Below are 24,117 nucleotides of genomic sequence, written 5' to 3'. Positions count from 1 at the left end.
AGATCTTAATATTATTAGTACTAGTATTCAGCTTAAAGTGACATTTAAAGGCTTCACTAGGGTAATTGGGGTAAAGTTAGGGTAATTAGGCAAGTCATTGTATAACAGTGGTTTGTTCTGGAGACAATCCAAAACTAATATTGCTGAATAATATTGACCTTAAAATGACTTTAATAAATTAAAAACTGCTTTTATTCTAGCTGAAATAAAACAAATAAGACTTTTTCCAGAAGAACAAATATTAGAGGAAATACTGTGAACAATTCCTGAATCTGCTCAACATCATTTAGGGAAATAACTGAAAAAGTAAATAAATTCACAGGAGGATTAATAATTCTGACTTCAAATGTATGTTTGTTTTTTTCTATGTTTGTGGTCTGCGTCAGACACTTTCTGTTGGTGGATGGAGCGGAGGTGTATGTGTACTCGTATGAGGGTCGTCTGATTTCATCCCCCAAGAGTCCCGGCATGAGAATGGACATCCTGAACTCTCAGTCCATCTCGCTGAGCAACGACACCATCGCTATACGGGACACCACTGATGAACGAGGTGCAGATTTACAGTACTGCATGCATGACTGGAGTGTATACTGAAGCTGAAACTTGCATGCAAAGCTGACTGTTGTAGTTAGCTACTCTATATATAGGGTTTATACCGTCCTGAATTTTTGGCTTTTTTTTTTTTTGTGGCAATCTTCAGGCCTGGAAATGTTTTGGAAAAATGAGTAAACTTGGGCTGCACAATCTACCGTTTCAGCATCAATATTGCAATGTGTGTGTCCGCAAAAGTCACATCACATGATATGTAATGTTAAACTGAATTATAGGTGATCAACAATTGAGAAAACATGAGATTTGAGATTTTATATGCTGTTATTGCAACATTTAACCATAACAGAGTGAAACTTTGTCATTTGCATGTGTTTTAAAAGCATTTGAAGATTATAAAACATTCATGCACAATAACTAAAAACATCTGAAACTTTAATGAAGAAAATCCTACTGATTTATTAATATAATGAAGACTATACAGTGTTATTTTACATTACGTTATTCAGTTTCTGAGTACTGTTTGTCTCTCCAGAAAACCATAGAGAACTGTTTATTTAACTTTTTTCTTTGCTCTATTGTATTTGTTCTTGCAATTTTATTATTGCTTTTTTATATTCATGATTCACACCTTACAAATATGACCCAACCAATATAAATAAAAAAATTTTATAATTTTTTTTAAATAAATTTCTTTTTTTTAATAATTTTTTTAATAAAATTTTATAAAATTAATTTGTAAAAATTTTTAATTTTACAAATTGAGCTATCTAGTGAAGTTTTATTCACATCACATAATATTGCAATGTCAGATTTTTTCAATTTCGTGCAGGCCTAAAATAAACCCAAAATGTTTAGGAAAAGTCATGGAAACAAATATGTGTAAATATATAGTATGTGGTAATAATATTGGGTAAATTCTAAATGCCATTGCGCTGTCCATCTGCGCCTCTCTTTCACTGTAATTCAGTATACATCTTGAGTGTGGTGTCCAGAAACAATCTCTACCTACAGATGTAAAATACTGTGGGTGCTAAAGGGTTATTTGTACTGTTTCTGAAAACACAAGCCAACATTTCTCAAATATTTTCTCAAATTTAAACTTTACAGATTGTCAGATATTTTTTGATATGCTGTAATAAATCTGAATGTGCTGAATGAATGAATGTTTTTATGCAGATTATGTTTAAAGGAGGGCAGCACAGTGGCTCAGTGAGTCACCTCACATAAAGAAGGTCGCTAGTTCAAATCCAGGCTGGGCCAGCTGGTGTTTCTGTGTAGAGTTTGCATGTTCTCCTCATGTTGGCATGAGTTTCCTCCACTAAATTGGCCTTAGTGTATGAGTGTGTGTGAATGTGACAGGGTATGGGTGTTTCCCAGTACTGGGTTGCAGCTAGAAGGGCATAAAACATAAGCTTGATAAGTTGACGGTTCATTCCGCTGTGGCGACCCCTGATAAATAAGGGACTAAACCGAAAATAAAATGAATGAATGACTGCTTAAAGGAAACACAGGCATATTAGTTGTGTCTGTAAATGTTCTTCTGTGTGTATTAAGATGTTCTCTGATCAGTCTCTGTGTGTTTCTTCTGTCTTGCAGTCGTCTTTCTGTTTGAGGCTCAGACTGGAAAAGCTATTGGTGATGGCAAACCTTTGATCCACAAGGTAGACTCACACAAGCACTAAACCCAACACACTGTGAGCCATACATTTCTGAACTATTTCTTTCTACACATCCTGACACTGTATTTGAAGGAAAGAGAATACAGCACAACTTAAATAAAGATATTTGAGTCAATCCATTTGTTCATGATTTCAAAGAAGCAGGAGCGATTTTAGGATTTATTTATTGGGGTGGCAGAGAGAGGGACTAAGATCCAGTCGGTGGGTGCCCATGGGACAAGTCAACTTTTTGTTTAATAGGCATTTTCTCATTCAATTAATTCAGTTCATCTTTATTTCTCTAACGCTTTTACAGTGTAGATTGTGTGAAAGCAGCCGAACACAGAAGTTCTAGTAAACTGAAACACTGTCAGTGCAGTTTTCAGAGCAGTTCAGTTTAGCTCAGTTCAGTGTAGAGATCTGCTCGGGACTAAGTTTTGAATCCCGCTCCCTCACCCGCCAGGTTTTAGCCCGAACCCGACCGCTCCCGCTTATAATAAGCGTTTGTTGTCCCGCTGCCCGACCCGCCCCGTTTTCTACCCGCCGTGCCCGATCCCGCTAAAGAGCGGGGGAGAACAAAACCGAAAATCACCCAGCTATACAGAGTCCAGACAGCCTATAACAAGCTGTCTGTATAAACACACACACACATAAGCACCAAGCACACACACACAGACAAAACTCTCTCTCTCTCTCATTCGCGCGCGCACGCGCACTAACACATACACACATAAGCAACAAGCACACACAATGGCAAAGCTCTCTCTCTTATTCGGGCACACACACACACACGCACACACACCTCTCATTCGTGCGTACACACACATACACACACACAAACACACAGCAACAAACAAGCTAAACACAGCATCGCGCTATTTCATTTACACACATACATACGCGTGCTCGCTCAGGAGTCGGGAGCGATTTTGCTAGACAGCCCGCTCCCGTCCCAAATTAAACCCGTTACCGACCACTCCCGCGATTTATTCGAAAATTTATTCCTGCAGACCTCTAGTTCAGTGTGGTTTAATATTCCCTGCTGAAAGTCCAAACACTGTAGAGCAAATCCACCGATGCATAGCTCTACAAGTCCCAAACCAAGCAAACCAGTGGCGACAGTGGAGGAACAAACTTCACCAATTGACCAAAGTGAAGGGAAAAAAACTCTTCTGAATGAAAATATAGTTCTGATTTATTCCACTCATTGTTTTTAACATTCATTAATGTAATTTAGATTTTAAGAGTATATTCAAGCCTAAAATTATAATTCACGCTCCTATTTTTTGAGCTGTGAAATTGACAGTACTCTAACTAGGGCTGCACAATATATCATTTCAGCATCAATATCACAATGTGCAAATCTGCAATAGTCACATCGCAGGATCGGGAATATAATTAAGCAGGAAACACAGTTCAGAAAACGTGATTGTGGAGTCATTGCAGCTTTAATCTAATAGTGTAAACGACTTTAATTTGTTTGCATTTTTGAGGCCGGCGACTGTAAGATTTAGTCAAATTTAAACCATTTGGGCACAAGACATGATAAAGTTTGCCACTTTAACAAAGATTAAATGTGTTTATTTATTTATATAATAAAGACTGTACTATGTTACTTCAGATTTGATCATTTAATTTCTGTCCCTGAATACTGTTAAACTCCAGCGAAAACCATAAAGATCTGTTTATTTCATTTTTATATTAGTTCTGCTGTTTTCATCTGTGCTTTAGTTAGTTCATTTTATTTAATATATTGTGTGCAGACGCACTTTTGTACAAAATCATTTCAGTCAAAATCAAATTATGAATTTTGACAATCGATTTCCAAAATAGAGTCATCTTGTGATATTATATTGATGTCGCAGAAACACAAACTATCACAATGTCATTTTTTTACAATATCGTGCAACCAATGACGTTCTATGGAAAATGAATAAGATAGTGAGTAGGTGTGCTCATCAAGTGTTGCGAGCATCAGATTTTAAATGCACCACAATTTCTCCAACACCACCGATGTTATTTTCTGATCAGTCTGCACTGATGGCGGTCTGTGCGTATTTTTGGGGGATCTGGTCTGTGCCAGCCCTCTAGACCCGCCCCTTCAGATGAGATGATGGATGTTTCATTAAGTGTCTTATCTCTTGTTTAGATTGAGGTTGTGCTAATCGCGCTGGATCAGTGCGGCTCGTCTAATGACAGAAGGATTGCACTGATCGATAAGAATCGTGACCTCTACCTGACCTCTGTTAGGAAACTGGGCCGGGCCCACAGCATCTATAAGATTGGTAAGAATTCTGATCTGTAAGGCCTCTGTTAAAAGTGACCTATTATGGCGCTTTTTACAAGATGTCAAATCTTTGATGTCTCTAGAGTGTGTGTGTGTGTGAAGTTTGAGCTCAAAATAGCACAGATAATGTTTTCTACCTCTCTGAAGCTGACCCATTCAGGCTTTGATCCTAACTGTGGTGTTTTGGTGACTGTTGCTTTAAATGCAAATGAGATTGTGCTCTTTTCAGAAGAGGGCGGGGTTACAGATGCCTGTGTGTCAGCATAGTGGCAGTTCAAAACACTAATGGTGGACGGCTGCTTCTCACTCAGGGCTGTTTATGCTAATGAGGGAGAGATGGACACTAGTGGGCGGGGCTTTCCCCTCTGATGACACGTACAAAGGGAGAATGTCAATCAAAAGTGTTTCTGCAGACTGTTTTTATCAAGTCTGATTATAACAAACAGAATTAATTAATGTTTACCATTATAGGCTGGATATGCACTGCTGACACACAACTGGGTTTAACCCTCTCATTCATGCAAAAGTGATCTTTGCGTAATCGCTCCCCTTTAAAGTTTAATTGATTGAGTCTTGTAAATCATCCTCAGGTTCGATGGTCGACACGATGGCCTGGAACGACTCTGCAAACATCCTGTGTGGAATCCAGGACAACCGGTTCACAGTGTGGTATTACCCGAGTGTAGTGTTTGTGGACAAAGACCTGCTGCCTAAAACCATCTTCACCAAGGACAGCAGGTACTCACCTGAGAATTCGTAAAAAAGTGAATAACTTAATAAAATAAGAGAGATCGTACAAAACATCTATAATTTATTACTGTCCTGAGTAAGAATCATTCATTCATTTCCTTCGGCTTAGTCTCTGATCTATCAAGGGTCACCACAGTGGAATGAACCATCAACTTTTTACACAGCGGATGCCCTTCTATCCACCAGTGTTCATTTTGACAGCAAACTTTTAGTAATATTTTAGTCTTCTGACTTATTTTAGTGTTAGTTGACTATATTTCAAGAGATTTTAGTTGACTTAATCTACTCTTTATTTAGTTGACTAAAATATGTTTGGTTTAATTTGTGTAATTTAATTAAATATTGAATTCATTTATTTATACAAAATATTCTAACTTAAAAATAAATAAAACTCTTATAAAAATATGCCATTAAATCTTTGAAAGTGCTTACAATAGTTCACTTTGCAATGTCAGTCTGAAGCAAGCTTTACTGTTGCTGTTACATGCAGGTGCTCAGCTGTAAAGCACTGAATAAATTAGCAGAGTAATGACATATGCCCAGGGCCAGACGGAATCTGCGGACGTTTTTTGCTATTTATGCAGAGAATTTTGGTAAAAATCTGCAGATTTCTGCAGAATTATTTTAGGAGTATCATAACTAAAACCTTAATTAGGGAAATAATAAATAATATCTTTTAAACTTTTATTTAATGTTTAAAATTGCAAATCTAATTAGACTCACTTTATTTGGTAAACTAAGCCAGTCTCTCATATAATATATCTACTAATAGACAGAAAATATTACTGTACAAACTGCATTGTGCATAAATCAGATGAACAATTTCATATTAGAAAAAACTGTACAAAAGCACGCACATCTTTCTTAATTGGGTGCTCAGCCAAAACCGCAAAAAGTGCAAATGAAATGTATTCATGTGTATGTATATGTATATATGAACGATTGTGTATGTATACATATGCATGTATGTATATGTTGGCATATATGCGAGAGGAGATCATGTGATCCGGAAGTGTATAAAAAGAAGCACCTGACTGTGATAAACATTGTCTGATGAAGAGCCGGCGGCTCGAAACGTTACACGCTCTGTGTCAGCCTTTTTAATTTAATAAATTTGTATTTTTGGAGCCTTGGTGTTGCCGCCTTTGGTTTACATTTTCATATTAGTCAATAATACTACTGTAATTAATTAAAAAACTAAACAAATTTAGATTTACACACATTTACTCAAGTAAATAAACAGAATTAATGATGGGCTAAAAATCTGCAGAAATCTGCACACGCAGATTCCGTGTGGGCTACATATGACTGGCAAATGATAATGTGTTATCTTGTAAAATGTGCACTCGAATTATAAAGCGAAAATGTACGTCAAAATTAAAAGTGTGCTTCACTTCAAGACAGTTTTGGTATCTTATATGCAACTCTTTGATAAACGGAGATAACAGCACTACAGTATCATTACATCCTTACAGACGTAAGAAAAAATCCCATCTTTTTGATAAAGCAGTTAGCTAAAGCAGTTTTTGGTAGAGGTACTCTGTAAATGGCTGTTGTCATGACGATCGTTGCAGACAGCGTGTGAACCTAGTTAGAGGGTTAGCTAAACTGTAGCCGCAGCTGAAATGAATGCTGTGAGGAAACTACTCCTTAAGAGAATGAATGCCATGATCATATGAATTTAAGAGTGACCGATTAAATCAGTTTTGATGTACAAGTAAATTTGAAGTAAAGTAAATATTCTAAAGGTCAGCGAGAGGCTATACCGTTTCAGTTAAGCAAAAGCTCAAACATGGGTAAATAAAAGAATCTTGTCTTCTGCAGTGAGTTCAGTCGTCCTCCTCAGATGGTGAGCTATGTGGGCAGTCAGGTGACCGTCAGACGTGTGGACGGCTCTCTGGTATGCACTGCGGTGTCACCGTACCCCACTTTACTGCATGAGTACACCAGCAGCGCCCGCTGGGAGGATGCTCTCCGCATCTGCCGCTTCGCCAAGGTCAGCACAGCATTCACTATACCCTTGTTCAGTCACGACGTATGGAAAACAACTCAATTGATAACACTGTCTCCTAACAAAACACGACAAGATTCCAGTGGCAAGCAAATCGTCTGTCCACATCAAACACGACATTTAAAACACCAACCACTGCACTCCCAATGCTTTTAATCAAATAATACCTACTAAACCTTGTTTAAGATGATTATTAGGCTACTGAGGGACTGATGTTGTTGGTTTGCACTCTGAATTTCATTTTCGAAGCATCTGCTAGTTATTTTACTGCCTATTTTTGCTGCTTTGAGTATGGCAATAAATGTCAGGTAAAATGTATTTAAACCAAGCGGCAACCTCCCGCTCTCCCTCAGGAAGCCAATATGGAAGTAACTAAAACTGCAATTCATCCGAAATCGTGGCCGCTCCTGCCTCCAAAACAGAGCAAATTTCAATTGAGCCCACTGTTAGAATGGCCAACTTTACAGCAGAATAAAGGTGTTTACAGCCTGCTACAAAAAAAGATTTTGGTTAATACAGCTAATATTACCCTTCATGACAACTGTGAGGGGGGTGAATTTTTTTATAACTCATCCGTTTCCTTTATATTAAGTTATATTAAGTTTGCATAATTAAGGGCGTGGCCACTTGAATGACAGCTAGGTCTCGCTGGTCGCCGTCACGTCACCTCAGCTGAATCCTGCAGATTAGCCACTGAACTCGGCATATTTAACGTATCTACAGTGCACTGAGTAAATGAACTGGTGTACCTCAAGGAACTGTGCTTGATCCGTTTTTGTTTTGCTTATGTTTAATATGTCGATATTGTAGTCACAATGTCCAATTTTTTGAGAATTATTTTATAATAATATAAAAAAATTACAATAATTTCAGAAAACATTTCTAGTTTTTTTTTTGTCATTTAACAACTGAACACAACTAATTTCAATAAATACTTGTAATAAAAAAAAATTAAGTTCAATTAGGCAAAATACGATAAGCTCAGTATAAAAAAAAACTTAAAAGATACTTCAACAAATGTGTACATGTGTGTGTGTGTGTGTGTTATTTGTGTTAATGTGTGTCTTATGTTGTGGTTTCTCGTCTTGTCTCTGTGCTGCTGAGGAGGAGGTATGTCTTTCAGTTTGTCTCTGTGTTATTGTCCTGCATTATCATGTGTGACACCAGTAGAGGGCAGTGCTGTTTTAATATCACAATATAGCAGAGTCACACTATTGAAACACAAATAAATGAAATATTAAAATGAAATCAGTTCTCTAAATGTCACATTTCACTACAAGGCTTTCGTTTGCTATCATTCTATTTTTATATGAGCTTTTGATCCATGTCATTCCTATCAGTAATTAATTTCTAAAATAAATAATATAATAAAGAATCTATTCATTCGAGAATGCTTGGCATATGTAGTTCATAATATCTACATACAGTTCATTTAAAAAGGGATTTTTAGTGATTTTTTTTCACGCTCAAACGTGAAATATAAGGTCAATAGTTTTAATAAAAGTTGATCTCAGCAGCTTTAATAAATACTCTTAGCTACAAAACTTTTCCTGCTGTTTTGGAGAACTCTTAGTGGTAAAGATCAAATGTTTATTAAACACAGGCCCTGATTTTGGTGTTTTCTCTGCAGGATCAGACGCTCTGGTCGTGTTTGGCTGGACTGGCGATGGCCAACAGGGAGCTGAGCACAGCAGAGGTGGCGTACGCAGCTATAGGAGAGGTGAATCTGTGAATTCCGGACAAAAGACCTCACATCAGGGGCTCTTCCGGCAACTTTAAAGACATTTACCTCATCATTTACTCTATGTTAAACACAAAAGAAGATATTGTAAGAAATACTGTTACCCACACTGCAGAAAATGCTGTTCTTACATAGAGTTTTTGTCTTGTTTCTAGTCCAAATATCTTCAAATTCTTAAATTAAGAAGCAGTTTATAGACAAGCAAATCAGATTTTCTTGTTTCAAGCAATAATTTTTTAAAATTAAGTGAGTTTTTCCCAAAAAAACAAGCTGAATATTCTGCCAATGGATTAGCAGAATAATCTTACGTTAAAAGGAAAAACTAGATTATTTAGCTTACGCCATTGGCAGAAACTCAAACAGGTTTGGAACAAGTGAAGGATGAGTAAATTAGTTATCAGATTTGGACGTGCTATTCCTTTAACACCGCTCTCTGTGTCTGGTAGATTGATAAGGTGCAGTACATCAACTTCATTAAAGATCTGCCATCTAAAGACTCGTGTTTGGCTCACATCCTGCTGTTCAGTGGACACGTGCAGGAGGCCGAGGCCACGCTCCTGCAGGCCAACCTCATTTACCACGCCATCCAGATCCACATCAACCTCTACAACTGGGACAGGTGTGAAACGGCTTCCTTTCATTGCATAAAACAAGGGAAATCTTGTTAATATTAAAAATTCACATAAAAACCTTACGCACACACAACTGAGAAGGTTAAACTGTTTATCCGGTAAGAAAAAAAGTGCATAAACTATGATAGAAACACACATAAAATCCAGCTTCAAAAAAAGATGCATTGGTGGAGTTTGCAGTTTTTCCATCACATCATAAAAGATCTGAAATGCTGTTTTGCTCTTTCTAAAGCTGCGTTCACACCAGATGCGGCACCCGCGTCAAGCGCGAGTGATTTACATGTTAAGTCAATGGAAACGTGCGAATAGACATCCTGCGGTGCGATACGCGCAAATGGCGCGGCACGAATGATGCAAATGGCGCGGGGCGAATTGAGCGTTTTGCGCGTTTGACGAGCGTTTCACGTGAATCTCTCGATTTCGAAAATCTGAACTTCAGCGTACATTCGCGCCACGTTAACCAATCAGGAGCTTGCTCTTGTGGGGGCGTGATTGTGACGTAGAAACTGTTGTCGGTGTTCCGAGGAAAATCCTCCAGCCTTCACCGACAACAGTTCATCAAACTCGCCTTGGCTCAGTCAGAAGCACCGCTGAAAGCCTCCGTCATCCAGGTTCAGTTTCTGGAGGAGTTTATGAGCTCACAGAGCTGGATGCACCTCTGAAAGGATGTAGTGGACTCAGACACGACCCTAAACATTTCGACGCTGTTTTTCAGCCTTCATAAAGCACATAAACACTGTTATTTTCTTCATAAAATCCATGCTAGCCATTTAGCTATGAAGCTAGAGTCACCGGGCCGACAGAAGCCCTGTCCATCACGCGAATCTGCATCTGTTCTGATGTGAATTTGACACGCGAATGAAGCGGGGTTTGACGCGCGAGTGAAGCGAGTAAACTCAAATGTTCACGCGGCTATTTACGCGCAAATAGCGCGATTTATCCGCGCGTTCCGCATCTGGTGTGGACACAGCATAAAACCCCTCAGCAGTCAGTCCGTCATCACAGCGCTTCAGTTTTATTACTATTCCTTCCAGAACGGTCTTGAGCATCTGTCTGCGCTCCCATAGAGCGCCTCACGCCTCCAAAAGCCACCGCGTTCATTGCGTTTCGTCTTCGTCTTCTCAATTATTAGAGCAGAAAAACACCACACTGGCAAATCCCAACACACTAAACTACATTTCTCTGACTAATCTGCTCCAGTTTGTGAAGAAGTGATGATTTTGTTCTCTTTAGTCTCTCATCGGATGCATTTTGCTCATAAATCTTTACATGGAAAAATTGCTACCAGTGTTAATTTCATCATTGATTATAGGGGCAAAACATGTTCATTGCCTATAGCTTGACTCAAACTTGACATGTCCTTTGCACTAGTAATATGACTACAAACTTTGAATGTGCACGCCTTGATGCGCTGACTAGTCTATGACGAGATTAAAATGTAAAAGAATATCAAATGTTAGCGATATAACTTTTCGTAACTGTTTAATCTGCTGCATTGGGTTATTCATTCATGTTCATTCACATGTATTCAATCACGTTACTGTCAAGTGTCTATTTATTTCAAGCCATTTCCATTGACGAAATGAACAAGACGAAGTGAATTGATCCAACCAAATTGGCACCACTGATAAACTCTTAATCAGCATCGCTATTAGCCATATAATAAGTGGGGGAGTTCTCAAGGCCTATCTGAACTCAAACTCCCCTCTCACTTTACAGACGGGAGGGAGCCCAGGGCTTGAGGCTCTCTCCCAGGACAGCACGCCAAACACGCTTTAATATCAGTCATCAGCTAAATGTGAACTCTTGAAGACCAATTTATGTCTGTGTTCATGTAATGATTATACAACAGCATATAAACAATCATAAACACATTCAAGAAACAAGAACAGCATGTAAATGTGCTTGTAAAATGGCTTTAATGTTATTCCTGAATCGTCACTTGTCTGGAAGTGGACCACAGATTCAGAACCGGGCTCATTTGGACACCTTCTGCTAAAGCTGTCAGTAGTTAGTAAGCATTGTTTGTAGGGTTGAACCCTGAACTCGCTCATCCCTCCAGTGGAGATCAGATGAGATGACAGAAGCAGCACAATCAACTAAGACATGTTATTTTGTGTAGACATGATGGACGATATATACTGCATCACTAAAAATGACTGAAGTCATGTCCATGTGTTGCACGCTAAGTCGATATGTTGACTATTGTGACAGACCTGCATGTGTGTGTGTGTGTTGTGCTCATGTGTTTCTCTCTGCAGGGCGCTGGAGTTAGCAGTCAAGTACAAAACCCACGTGGACACGGTGCTCGCTCACAGACACAAGTTCCTGCAGGACTTTGGCAAACAGGAGACCAACAAGAGATTCCTGCAGTACTCTGAGGGAGTATGTTCACCCGCATGTCCATTTACACTGTTCAGACAGGATTAGTTTCCCGAATGCTTCTCATTCACTAATAATTGTGTACATTTTTCATATATATACTATACTTTTCGTATACTTTTCCTCTTGTGTCCAGGTGGAGGTGGACTGGGAGAAGATCCAGGCTAAAATTGAAATGGAGTTCGCTAAAGAGCGGGAAAGAGCAGCCAACTCGTCTGTCAGAAGCAGTGTGTCTGTTCGGCGATAAACACACACTTTCTTATCTAGTGCAGGTAAATCCAGGCTGGACAGACACTGATTTATACACACACACTGTCAACATGCATCATGTCTAGTTCTGTTTTATTTATCTATAACAACCTCTTGGTGTCTTTCAGAAGAGATTTGTTTTGTTTTTTTTAATAAATTGAGATTTAAAAGAGCAATACTTGCATTCGTGATCGAGTGAATGAGACGTGTTTACACCTAACATCCATCTTCTGTTATCCAGTTACAAACAAAACCATCAACAAACGAGATGAAACATCTACACTCACCGGCCACTTTATTAGGTACACCTTGGTTGGTCCCGTTTTTGCCTTCAGAACTGCCTTACTCCTTCGTGTTGTAGATTCAACAAGCTACTGGAAATATTCCTCAGAGATTTTGCTCCATATTGTCATGATAGCATCACACAGTTGCTGCAGATTTGTCGGCTGCACATTCATGATGCCAATCTCCCGTTCCACCATATCTCAAAGCTGCTCTATTGGATTGAGCTCTGGTGACTGTGGAGGCCATTTGAGTACAGTGAACTCATCGTCATGTTCACCAGTCTGAGATGATTGAGCTTTATGACATGCTGCGTTATCCTGCTGCCATCAGAAGATGGAGACACTGTGCTCATAAAGGGATGGACATGGTCAGCAGCAATACTCAGGTAGGCTGTGGGGTTAACACCATGCTCAGTTGGTACAAATGGACCCAAAGTGCGCCAAGAAAATATATATAATAATATATATCATCATGTCAATACCACAGCCTCAGATTAGACCATTAGCATCTCGCTCAAAAAAAAAAAAAAAGTGTGGAAAAAAGAGGTAAAAATCTTTAAAAGTTAATTTTTGGGTGAACTATCCCTTTAAGGATCTTACTGCTAACCAATAGCTTACAGATTTTTACCACAGTCTCTTTAAAAACATTGAAATCACTGTCATGTTTTACAATCCTAAAAAAATGTGGCATTTCAAGCACTGTAATAATGTGAAAATTATAACCCGCACTGCACTCAGATCAGCCATTAACACATTTTTCTGCACGCATAGAGCTAGAAATCACATTGTGAAACAAACCGAATGCAAAACAGCTGCTACACTGAAACAATTTAATTTTTAAATTGTATTATAGATATTAGATGTCATTATAGATTTGCGTTTATTTATAATAGAGCCAAAACGTCTGTTAAAACATCAACTCGTCACACAGAGGACACAATATATAATGACAGAGAGTTTCTGGCTCGTCTGCAGCGCTCCTGTGTTTGAGTTCAGAGCGTCTCCATCATGATTTTTCACCTCCTCATATGTCGGAAGCAGAAAAACTGGAGAATTGAAGCACTTTTAGCTTAGCTTAGCATAAATCATTGAATCAGATTAGACCATTAGCATCTCGCTCAAAAAGAAAAAAATACAAAAAAGTGGGGAATAAAGGGTAAAACTCTTTAAATGTTAATTTTTGGGTGAACTATCTCTTTAAGGATCTTACTGCTAACCAATAGCTTACAGATTTTTACCACAGCCTCTTTAAAACCATTGAAATCACTGTCATGTTTTACAATCCTAAAAAAATGTGGCATTTCAAGCACTGTAATCATGTGAAAATTATAACCCGCACTGCACTCAGATCAGCCATTAACACATTTTTCTGCACGCATAGAGCTAGAAATCACATTGTGAAACAAACCGAATGCAAAACAGCTGCTACACTGAAACAATAGAATCTGTAAAGTGTATTAAAGATATTAGATATTATTATAGATATGTGCTTATTTATAATAGAGCCAAAACGTCTGTTAAAACATCAACTCTTCACACAGAGGACACAATATATAATGACAGAGAGTTTCTGGCTCTTCTAGCCGTCTGCAGCGCTCCTGTCTTTGAGTTCAGAGCGTCTCCATCATGATTTTTCACCTCCTCATATGTCGGAAGCAGAAAATCTGGAGGATTGAAGCACTTTTAGCTTAGCTTAGCATAGATCATTGAATCAGATTAGACCATTAGCATCTCGCTTAAAAAAAAATACAAAAAAGTGTGGAAAAAAGTGGTTTAACTCTTTAAATGTAAATTTTTGGGTGAACTGTCCATTTAAGGATCTTACTGTTAACCAATAGCTTACAGATTTTTGCCACAGCCTCTTTAAAACCATTGAAACCACTGTCATGTTTCACAATCTGAAAAAATCTGGCATCTGAGACACACACACTGTATTCACATCAGCTACTAACACACATTGTGCATGCAATAGTGCTAAGAAAACACACACAATATAAAAGGCAGGAGTTTACAGAGAGTTTCTGGCTCTTCTCGCCGTCTGCAGCGCTCCTGCGTTTGAGTTCAGAGCGTCTCCATTGCCTTCCATCATGATCTCCTCATATGTGGGCAGATTTTTCACCTCCTCATAAGTCGGAAGCAGCAGAACCGGAGAGCTGAATCCCCCTGAGAGCGAGTCCTGGGATAATGTGTGTCCGTGCAGGAGAGACGGCTCCTCTGGAGACTGGCGTCTGGGACGGGGACACACCACCCGCTGGATGAAGTATCCCACAATGAAGAGCAGCAGCAGGATCAGCAGACCCGACAGTCTGCGCACCAGCCAGTCCAGGTTATCCAGAAAACTGTGCACTTTACAGCATTGGGCGTTCTGTTGGCTGCTGTTCTGAGGATTGCAGCATTCCTGGTCTTCCTCACACTGGATCTCCGCACAGTTTTTCAGCGCAGCGCAGGAGATGCCCAGAAACACGGGAGCAACACTGAGAAACGTCCTCGCTCTCATGCTTTCTATGCATTAGATATCTGATGCTCCTTCAGGCATGCACCAAATTTACTTTCTGAATCAACTCTGGAGAAGTGTGTTGTGTAGCTCTGTTCATGCACACACACACACACACACACACACACAAAAACAAATTAAATTGTAGAGCAAATGTTATTAAATCACCATCTTCTGCGCTCTCCGTCAGTCTGTTTGAGTTTCCGTCCCTCAGAATGAAGAAGGTGACTTTTATAAAGCCACCTGATTAAAAATGCATGGCACTGTTTCTCTGTGGGTTTGAATGGAGCCATTACTGCTCAAACTATAAACACCAGCCTTACTGATGCGCTGAGCTATATTTCATTTTGCGTTATACAGTTCATCTTACAGCGTAATGAGATTAGCGAGGAGTGAGTAATGCTGATGAACAGGGTGCAATTGTTTGCTGGAGCTTCTTGTGATTACGGATCGATATTGGCGATGTTATTAAGGCTAGAAAAGGATTTAAGTTCAAGTGCATAATCAGCTGTGATAGGTTTGGAAGCCTGTTTCTGCTACTGAATTAAAAACAAAAAGGTTATTGCGACTTTTCTTCTTGAAATTGCGAGCTGTAAGCCAATTTTGTGGGATATTAACTCACATTTCTGAATTATAAAGTTAGAATTCTGAGGTTAACAGTCATTGCGAGTTATAATCACACTTATGAGGTAAGTCACTTGCAAAACGTCACAATTCTGAGGTAAAAAGTCTTAACTGCGAGTTACAATGTCAGAATTCTTAGATAAAAGTGATAATTGTGAGTTAGAAAGTATGAATTAAGAGGTAAAAAGTCACAATTGCAAATGATAGCGTCAGATTTCTGAGGTAAAAAGTCACGATTGCGAGTTATAAAGTCAAAATTCTGAGGTAAAAAGGCATAATTGATTTATAAAATCCAATTTCCAAGGTAAAAAGTCGCGATTGCGAGTAATAAAGTCAGAATTCTGAGGTAAAAAGTCGCGATTGCAAGTAACAAAGTCAGAATTCTGAGGTAAAAAGTCGCGATTGCAAGTAACAAAGTCAGAATTCTGAGATAAAAAGTCGTAATTGTGAGTTATAAAGTAAGAATTCTGAGATAAAAAGTCATAATTGCGAATTATAGTCAGAATTCTGAGGTAAAAAGTCATAATTGTAAGTTATAAAGTCAGAAATTTAAGGTAAAAAGTCACGATTGATTTATAAAATCTAATTTTCAAGGTAAAAACTTGCATTTCTAAATTCTGAGGTAAAAAGTTTGCGATTGCGAGTAATAAAGTACGAATTCTGAGGTAAAAAGTCAATGTTGCAAATTATAAAGATAAAATTCTGAGGTAAAAGGTAAAGATTGATTTATAAAATCGAATTTACATTCCGAATTCTGAGGTAAAAAGTCATGATTGTGAGTTGTAAAGTCAAGAGTTCTGAGGTAGAAAGTCATAATTACGAGTTATATTAAGAATTCTGAGGTAAAAAGTAATTGCGAGTTATAAAGTCAGAAATCTGAGGTAAAAAGTCACGATTAATTTATAAAATCTAATTTTCAAAGTAAAAATTAGCATTTCTAAATTCTGAGGTAAAAAGTTGCTATTGCGAGTAATAAAGTAATTCTGAGGTAAAAAGTCACAATTACCAGTTATAAAGTCAAAATTCTAAGGTAAAAAGTCAAGATTGATTTATAAAATCCAATTTCCAAAGTGAAAATTCGCATTTCCGAATTCTGAGGTAAAAAGTTGGATTGCGAGTCATAGACAGAATTCTGAGGTAAAAAGTCGGGATTGCGAGTTATAAAGTCTGAATTCTGAGGTAAAAAGTCGTGATTGCGAGTTAGAGTGCCAATTCTGAGGTAAAAAGTCGCGATTGCGAGTTATAAAGTCAGAATTCTGAGGTAAAAAGTCGCGATTGCGAGTTATAATGCCAATTCTGGGGTAAAAAGTCGTGATTGCGACTTCGTTTTCCAGTAGTTTCAACGATGAACGATGTAAAAAGTATTCCCTCTGATGTGATATTTTAATTTTTCAAAAAGCTATGAAGTCAGAATTCTTTGGTAAAAAGTCGCAATTGTGAGTTATAACGTCAGAATCATGTATTTTGTTAGGAGTTACAGATGAAAACAAAATTACAGTTGAATGAGGGGACGCAGATTTAGACATGAAATTTAGTAATTGTACTGTAATGTAAAATTATTAATCCAATGATTACTCAATATCTTATTTTAATTTATCACACTAAAATGTTTGTTAAAAAGAAAATTTCATTTGTGTATAATATATATTAAGGCTTGCCATGCAGTGTTAGATCTGGAGGAACCGTCAGCTTTACAATATTGGCTTTATGTGCAAATGGAGGCTAAATTGCGTTACGAGCCTCAAAAAAGGCAGAATGACTGTGCAGTATACATTTACCAAAGTTTGCTTGTACGGCTCAAGTCGATATTCACTTCTCATAAACAGAGCTAATGTCCAATTGGTCAAATGTGATTACTGGAGCATTATACCATCAAATACACTGGAACAGAGTCAAGTTGGCCAGCCAGATTCATGAGGGATCGGGTTTCTCACTGCAGTCGCTCTCATTTACTGAAATATGAAACTCAGTGTCATTAGCAGAACATTCAAATAAACATTTGCTGACAGAGACTGCAGCTAGCATTGTTTTAATGGCGGCTTCTTCACAGCACTTTTTGTAAACAGGATTTTTATACTCCATCGTTCAAAAATAAGCATAAATATATCCTATTTTTGATTTGCTACCATCAAATGTTTCTTTGCAGTGCATTCTTGACTAGCTTTTATGGTACTTTGTTTTTCAGTAGTTTCACAATTAGATAAAAGATGAGTGATGTAAAAGATAATCGTTTTGATGTGATATTTTAATTCTAATTAAGTTATGAAGTCAGAATTCTGAGGTAAAAAGTCACGATTGTGAGTTATAAAGTCAAAATTCTGAGGTAAAAATTTGCAATTGTGAGTTATTAAGTTAGAATTCTGGGGTAAAAAGTCGCAATTGTGAGTTATAAAGTCAGAATTCTGAGGTAAAAAGTGATAATTGTGAATTATAAAGTCAGAATTCTGAGGTAAAAAGTGACGATTGCGAGTCGTAAAGTCAAAATACTGAGGTAAAAATTCGCAATTGCAAGTTATTAAGTCAAGATTTTGAGATAAAAAGTCGCAATTGTGAGTCGTAAAGTGAGAATTCTGAGGCAAAAGGTCATAATTGCGAGTTATAAAGTCAGAATTCTGAGGTAAACATTCGCAAATGCAAATTATTAAGTCAGGATTTTGAGATAAAAAGTCGCAATTGCGAGTCGTAAAGTCAGAATTCTGAGGCAAAAGGTCATAATTGCGAGTTATAAAGTCAGAATTCTGAGGTAAACATTCGCAAATGCAAATTATTAAGTCAGGATTTTGAGATAAAAAGTCGCAATTGCGAGTCGTAAAGTCAGAATTCTGAGGCAAAAGGTCATAATTGCGAGTTATAAAGTCAGAATTCTGAGGTAAACATTCGCAAATGCAAATTATTAAGTCAGGATTTTGAGATAAAAAGTCGCAATTGCGAGTGGTAAAGTGAGAATTCTGAGGTAAAAAGTTGTAATTGCGAGTTATACACACACTGCTGATAATTTCTGTTTCCTTTTCGAGCTACAGCTGACCACTTATCTTAGTATGGATGTCTAGTTTAGTGTGGTCAGTTTGCTCAGTAGCTCACCATGTATGGCGTTTTATTTCGGAGTGGGATTCGAGTCCAACGAAGGATGGTTCGAAGGATGGTACAAATTGTGGTAAATATACATGGACGCGATGGATTTTCCCTTCTAGTTGGTTTTTTTAAAGATGGCCCATATTTCACGATTTTCAAAAATTTAGCCCTGTGCACATATCTCCATTGAGCCTGGGTTATCATTTTTTAAGTATGCCACTTTTCGTTATTTTGTCACAAAATTTGATCTATTAGTTTACGTTCAGACACAAATTTCCTCTTTTTTGTGTTCCTCTGCCTCAGAAGACTTATGTATATTCATGTATCTTGAATAAATTGCAAAAGTACTTGTGGTACATGCTCATGGTGCAATGTAAATACAATTGTTTTGATCGTCAGGACTCAGGAGGGAGAATGTATTAGTACGAAAGATATTGCAGACAATATACAATAGGTTAAAATTTATGTTGAGGAACATGGGAAAAAATGAAAATTGGTATGTGTGAATTGATGAGATAAAATTTCATGCCTATATAACAAACGGATGTAAGACTGAGTTGAAATGAGACATTTGCGTACAGCGAACACGCCGTTAGAAACCAGTTTGAGATGGTTTGAGTTTTGCTGCATGTCCATTATCCGGCTGGAAGTGAGGGTTTCACTGTGGTCACAAATGGGTGGATATGGTCAACGTCAATACTCAAAGTGCGTCAAGAAAACATCCCACACCATTACTCCACCAGCAGCTGAACCATTGAATCAAGGATGTACTCGCTCATTTATAGTTGCCAAATTCTGACTCTATGATTCTTGAATGTTGCAGCAGAAACCAAGATTCTAACCTGAAACCCTTTTCCAGTTTTATTTGCACACTTCAGTTCCCAGTTCTTCAGTTCTAAACTGCAGTTCCCAGATGACAGCAGTGGTTTTCTCCTGCTGGAGCTCATCAAGGTTTGACACGTCTTGTCTTCAGAGATGGTTATTTGACTTACAGTACTCTTGTCTTTCTATTGGCTAAACCAGTCTGCTCATTCCTCCGACAGCAGCACTCACTTACTTACTCCGGAAGCAAACTAATCCTTTAGGTCCGTACTGTTACAAATCATCAATTTAGACGGCATCTCTCAAGTGTTGAGCCTCTGGACGCAGATCAATGTTTTATTGTGATGACTAAGGTTGTGATTTAGTGGGAGACTTCACTATATTCAGCTACCCCAAAACCTGTTCAGCAGTAAGAGTCGCCTTTTCATTTTTATGTATACTTGCTTGTATTCCTATTCTCTTAGTATGTCAGTTTTCAACCACATTCACTAATTTTTATTGCCAATTTTATTCATTAGTTTTTTATTTGATTTTGGATTTCAGCATCTGGGATTGAAAGAGGCTGGATTGACCTCCCCCAGATCCACCTCTTCATCTTTGGTTCAGAAATGCTATATGCCTGTCCGTCAAATTAAACTGAATGTACTAAACTGTACTGATTTATTTCTCCAGGTCATGGGTGTGCGAAACCAGGCACGTCTTAATTTTACCAAGTACGATCTGGACTAACATCTATGTTGATCCTGGAACATCATTTTTGTTCGAAAATGTAATTCACACCCCTAAACCCAACCATAACTGTAGATTATTCCCAAAATCAGAGGGAAATAATAGTTAAAATAATAATAGTAGTTGAACAGCAATCATGGAGAAGTGCATAAACCTAACCGTAAGCCTAAAACATAAATGGTAAACATCCCTTAATTCTGATTGGCTGATTGGAATGTTGTTCCAGGATCAACATAGATGTTTTAATCCAGGAACATGACCTAGGCTACTTGCTGAAATTAGGTTGGTAAGGGTACCAGACTGAACTTCAACACTGAATAGACATTGGTTCCCAAAGATCTTCCTTGTTTTGCTTCACCTTTATGGTTTCGTCTTAGGAGAATGTTAGTGAGGTGATGGAATCATAGGACTGTTTTTGCTTACCCGGAAGCAATCTCCATGGCTGATTTCAGTGAACACGGAGAAAACGCTCAAATGCTCATTAGCAGCCTAAAAAAAAGATCTGCTTCCAGGTGTTACATAGACAGCGTCCAAAATCGAATACCTCCCTACTATATAGGTGGTACTTAGGAGTACCAGGTAGGAGCTGTTATGGTACTAAAAATTCAGTATTAAATAAAATTCAGCCTATTTACTACAATTCGCAATTATGTCCTTTTACTTTTACTATGACTTTTTTTATAAAGTTATAATTCTGAGGTAAAAGGTATTGCGATTGCGAGTTATAGTCAGAATTTTGAGGTAAGTCGTAATTTTGAGTTATAAAGTCAGAATTTTGAGGTAAAAGGAATTGCGATTGCGAGTTATAGTCAGAATTTTGAGTTTAAAAGTCGTAATTTTGAGTTATAAAGTCAGAATTTTAAGGTTAAAAGTCATAATTTTGAGTTATAAAGTTAGAATTCTGAGGTAAAAAGTCGTAATTGTGAGTTATAGTCAGAATTCTGAGGTTCAAACTCATAATTGTGAGTTATAAAGTCAGAATTTTGGGTAAAAAGTCATAATTTTGAGTTAGAAAGTCATAATTTTGGGTAAAAAGTCATAATTTTGAGTTATAAAGTCAGAATTTTGAGGTAAAAAGTCATACTTGCGAGTTATAGTCAGAATTTTGAGGTAAAAAGTCGTAATTGTGAGTTATAAAGTCAGAATTTTGGGTAAAAAGTAATAATTGTGAGTTATAAAATCAAAATTCTGAGGTAAAAAGTCATACTTGCAAGTTATAGTCAGAATTTTGAGGTAACAAGTTGTAAATGTGAGTTAAAGTAATAATTCTGAGGTAAAACCCAGCAAACACATAACCTTCCCCTAACGTTCCCATATGGTTCCCATTTGGTTATTTTGTTGGGAACCAAATAAGAACGTTCTGGGAACGTTCTCTGTAGGTTATTTTTTGGTAACCAAAATATAACCTTCCCAGAACGTTCCCTGCAGGGTATTTTCGATGGTTATTTTATAACCTACAGAGAACCTTCCTAGAACGTTCCCTCTAGGTTTTATTTAGGTTTTTTTAACATAACCTTGAGAGAACCTTCCCAGAACGTTCCCTGTAGGTTAAGTTTGGGATTTATTTTATAACCAAAAGAGAACCTTTTTAGAACGTTCCCTGTAGGTTATTTGTTGGTTTTATTTTTGTAACATAGAGAGAACCTTCCCAGAACGTTCCCTGTAGGTTAGTCATACTTGCGATTGCGAGTTAGTCAGAATTCTGAGGTAAAAAGTCGCAATTGCGAGTTATAAAGTCAGAATTCTGAGCTATAAATCTGAAATTACAGCAAGTTTTGACCCAAAACACTAAAGCATAAGGTGACAAGTTACTGTCCTATTGTTCAACCAAAACCATCACTGACCTCAAGGGGGCCTCATACACTGTGGTAAACCATCATGGTTTTACACAACCTACATAACGTCTACTTAATTTGATGTTATTTCATTTGTGTATTGTTGAGCACTCCTTTTCCTCAGTTGTATTGTTTCTGTGTGTAGCCTAATGGCGCGTATACAGGCTTGCAGTAAACAAGCAAGTTCCCGCCACTTCCTGCTGCTGCCAGTCGCGGAAACACCAGCGTGCGCGTGTGTAATGTGTGTGTGCTGCATGAATGGGTTCAGGATTGACCGGGTTTATTGTCTCTTATCTGTAAATATCTCCTCACGGAATATCTGAGGCGCTGTCTTCGCGCGCAAATAATGGTCGCGCACATGGCAGATTATGCAGAAACAAAACATCTGACCGACGGGTGAGTTTTGATGGCGAACTGCTCCATAACACCATAGTCTGCTCTGCACGCGCTCAACAACAACAAAGCGTCGCGCAAAACCGAAAGTAACACAATAACTACATTTACGAGTCACCATACTGACTCAGCGTTCAACGCATCCATTTATTTCTCCTGTAAGCTCTTAGTAATGATCACTGTTATTATTAAAGAGCAACACGACCATATACACGCTTAATTGTGCTTTTTTGGTTCTTATTTTATGGTTATAAGCCGAAAAGTTAAAGATGTTATAGTCAAATTTAGACTTGTGTAAGTGGCAGGTCTCTGGATGCGATTGTATCAGGAATACTATGGGAAAGGAAGGATGTACTCATTAATATTAATAGCTGAATATGACGTACAACCCTTTTTAAGTGGATCAGTTTTTAAGAAAACGATGACATTTGATTAATTACAAATATCTATGATACAAAACGTCTTAAGTTACTTATAAAAAGTTACCAAGTAATGTATCACCAGTAACTAACACCTATTTACTTTTTAGTGAAAGTAACATGAAATTGTGCGCTGTTTTTTAGTGTTTTCTGACTTCAGATTGTTCTTTTTTACGCAATGCTGAAAGGTAATATTGTCATATAAATGGTGTGGTTTAATCCGGGTCTCATTTACAGACCATCAGTTTAATTTACTGTTTTATTTTTTTGTAAATAATAGTGAGAATCGCAAATACTCCTCACTAAGCAAAGTTTATTCATAAACATATTTGGAGAGGCTCACATGCTTATAATTGCTTGCAGCTGGGCCTGCATTATTCAATTTATGATTGACCAATCAGATGATTCCTAAGCCACTATAAATACCATCGCTGCGCCCGAAACGTCTACTACTCAATACTGTATTTGAATTTAAACGTACTACTCGGCCGATAGTAAAATAAATTCTATACAGTATGAATGTGAAAAGTAATAATGGAATTTGGACGTACTACATCCACCATTTTGTCATGGTCACGTGACCTACCTGCGTCAGTTGCGTCGCTTCACTTCCATTCTTGAATTCTCTCACGGGGCATTATGGGATAGCGCAGCTTGCATGGGATGCGCACTCCAGAATCTCGGCGGAAGTAGTAAGTCATCCGGGTACTTCTCGCATACTGATTTTCGAATTCTATGAATTCGGATATACTACTCGGCTCGTATACTGATTTTAGCATACTATATAGTATGGAAGTATGCAGTTTCGGACGCAGCCCATGAGTTCTATATAACAGCCATATTCATTTTGAAGAATCCCCCCTTCCACCCCTACTCCTCTTCCTTTCCTGGATGGGTGGCACGGTGGCCCAGTGGTTAGCACTGTTGCCTCACAGCAAGAACGTCACTGGTTCTAGTCCTTACTAAGCCATCCAACGTTTCTGTACGGAGTTTACACGTTCTCCCGGTGCTCATGTGGGTTTCCCCCGGGTTCCTCCACCGTCCAAAAACATGCAACTTAAGTTAATTGACTAATCCAAATCAGCACCACAGACATGCTCCTAAGTAGTTATCTCTTAAGAGCGATCACTATCTGTTCAATAGCTACTACAGCAGGGGAGTTCTCCAGATCTACCTGAGCTCA

At 38.0% G+C, this 24,117-nt stretch overlaps 4 protein-coding genes across 11 annotated transcripts in view; 3 read left to right on the top strand and 1 right to left on the bottom strand.

Annotated features, from left to right (window-relative positions):
* Positions 1-12,440, top strand: part of ift80 (intraflagellar transport 80 homolog (Chlamydomonas)) — a 39,739-nt gene extending 27,299 nt beyond the window's left edge. For 2 of the 5 annotated variants that reach the window (XR_012390501.1, XR_012390502.1), the window contains exons 12-20: positions 387-550; positions 2,149-2,213; positions 4,360-4,495; positions 5,088-5,235; positions 7,072-7,243; positions 8,889-9,086; positions 9,446-9,618; positions 11,893-12,016; positions 12,150-12,438. Coding sequence is in view for 3 of the 5 variants with exons in the window: in NM_001008625.1 (NP_001008625.1) it covers positions 387-550; positions 2,149-2,213; positions 4,360-4,495; positions 5,088-5,235; positions 7,072-7,243; positions 8,889-8,978; positions 9,446-9,618; positions 11,893-12,016; positions 12,150-12,260 (1,183 nt within the window). In the remaining 2 variants the exon portion in view is untranslated. 5 annotated transcript variants of the gene reach the window in all.
* kpna4 (karyopherin alpha 4 (importin alpha 3)) overlaps positions 1-24,117 on the top strand; it is a 408,827-nt gene that overhangs the window by 115,929 nt on the left and 268,781 nt on the right. The window lies entirely within an intron of this gene.
* c15h3orf80 (chromosome 15 C3orf80 homolog) lies at positions 13,365-15,248 on the bottom strand. The gene has a single exon (XM_068213663.2). It carries the CDS (start codon positions 15,041-15,043, stop codon positions 14,555-14,557), a length of 489 nt encoding a protein of 162 aa, XP_068069764.1. The 5' UTR covers positions 15,044-15,248; the 3' UTR covers positions 13,365-14,554.
* si:dkeyp-97b10.3 overlaps positions 22,331-24,117 on the top strand; it is a 31,771-nt gene continuing 29,984 nt past the window's right edge. For all 4 annotated transcript variants that reach the window (XM_001345547.9, XM_005173355.6, XM_073924288.1 and 1 more), the window contains exon 1: positions 22,331-22,518. In XM_001345547.9, coding sequence (XP_001345583.3) covers positions 22,469-22,518 — 50 coding nt within the window. In that variant the 5' untranslated portion in view covers positions 22,331-22,468. The remainder of the gene's footprint in view (positions 22,519-24,117) is intronic.

The sequence above is a fragment of the Danio rerio genome, chromosome 15 (genome assembly GCF_049306965.1).
Source record: "Danio rerio strain Tuebingen ecotype United States chromosome 15, GRCz12tu, whole genome shotgun sequence".
Lineage (NCBI taxonomy): Eukaryota > Metazoa > Chordata > Actinopteri > Cypriniformes > Danionidae > Danio > Danio rerio.
Note: the sequence above shows the minus strand (reverse complement) of the source record. Positions and strands in the feature narration are given on the sequence as shown.

Excerpts from the sequence above, each read along its gene's own strand:
- c15h3orf80 (XM_068213663.2), bottom strand. The coding sequence starts at position 15,043 with ATGAGAGCGAGGACGTTTCTCAGTGTTGCTCCCGTGTTTCTGGGCATC.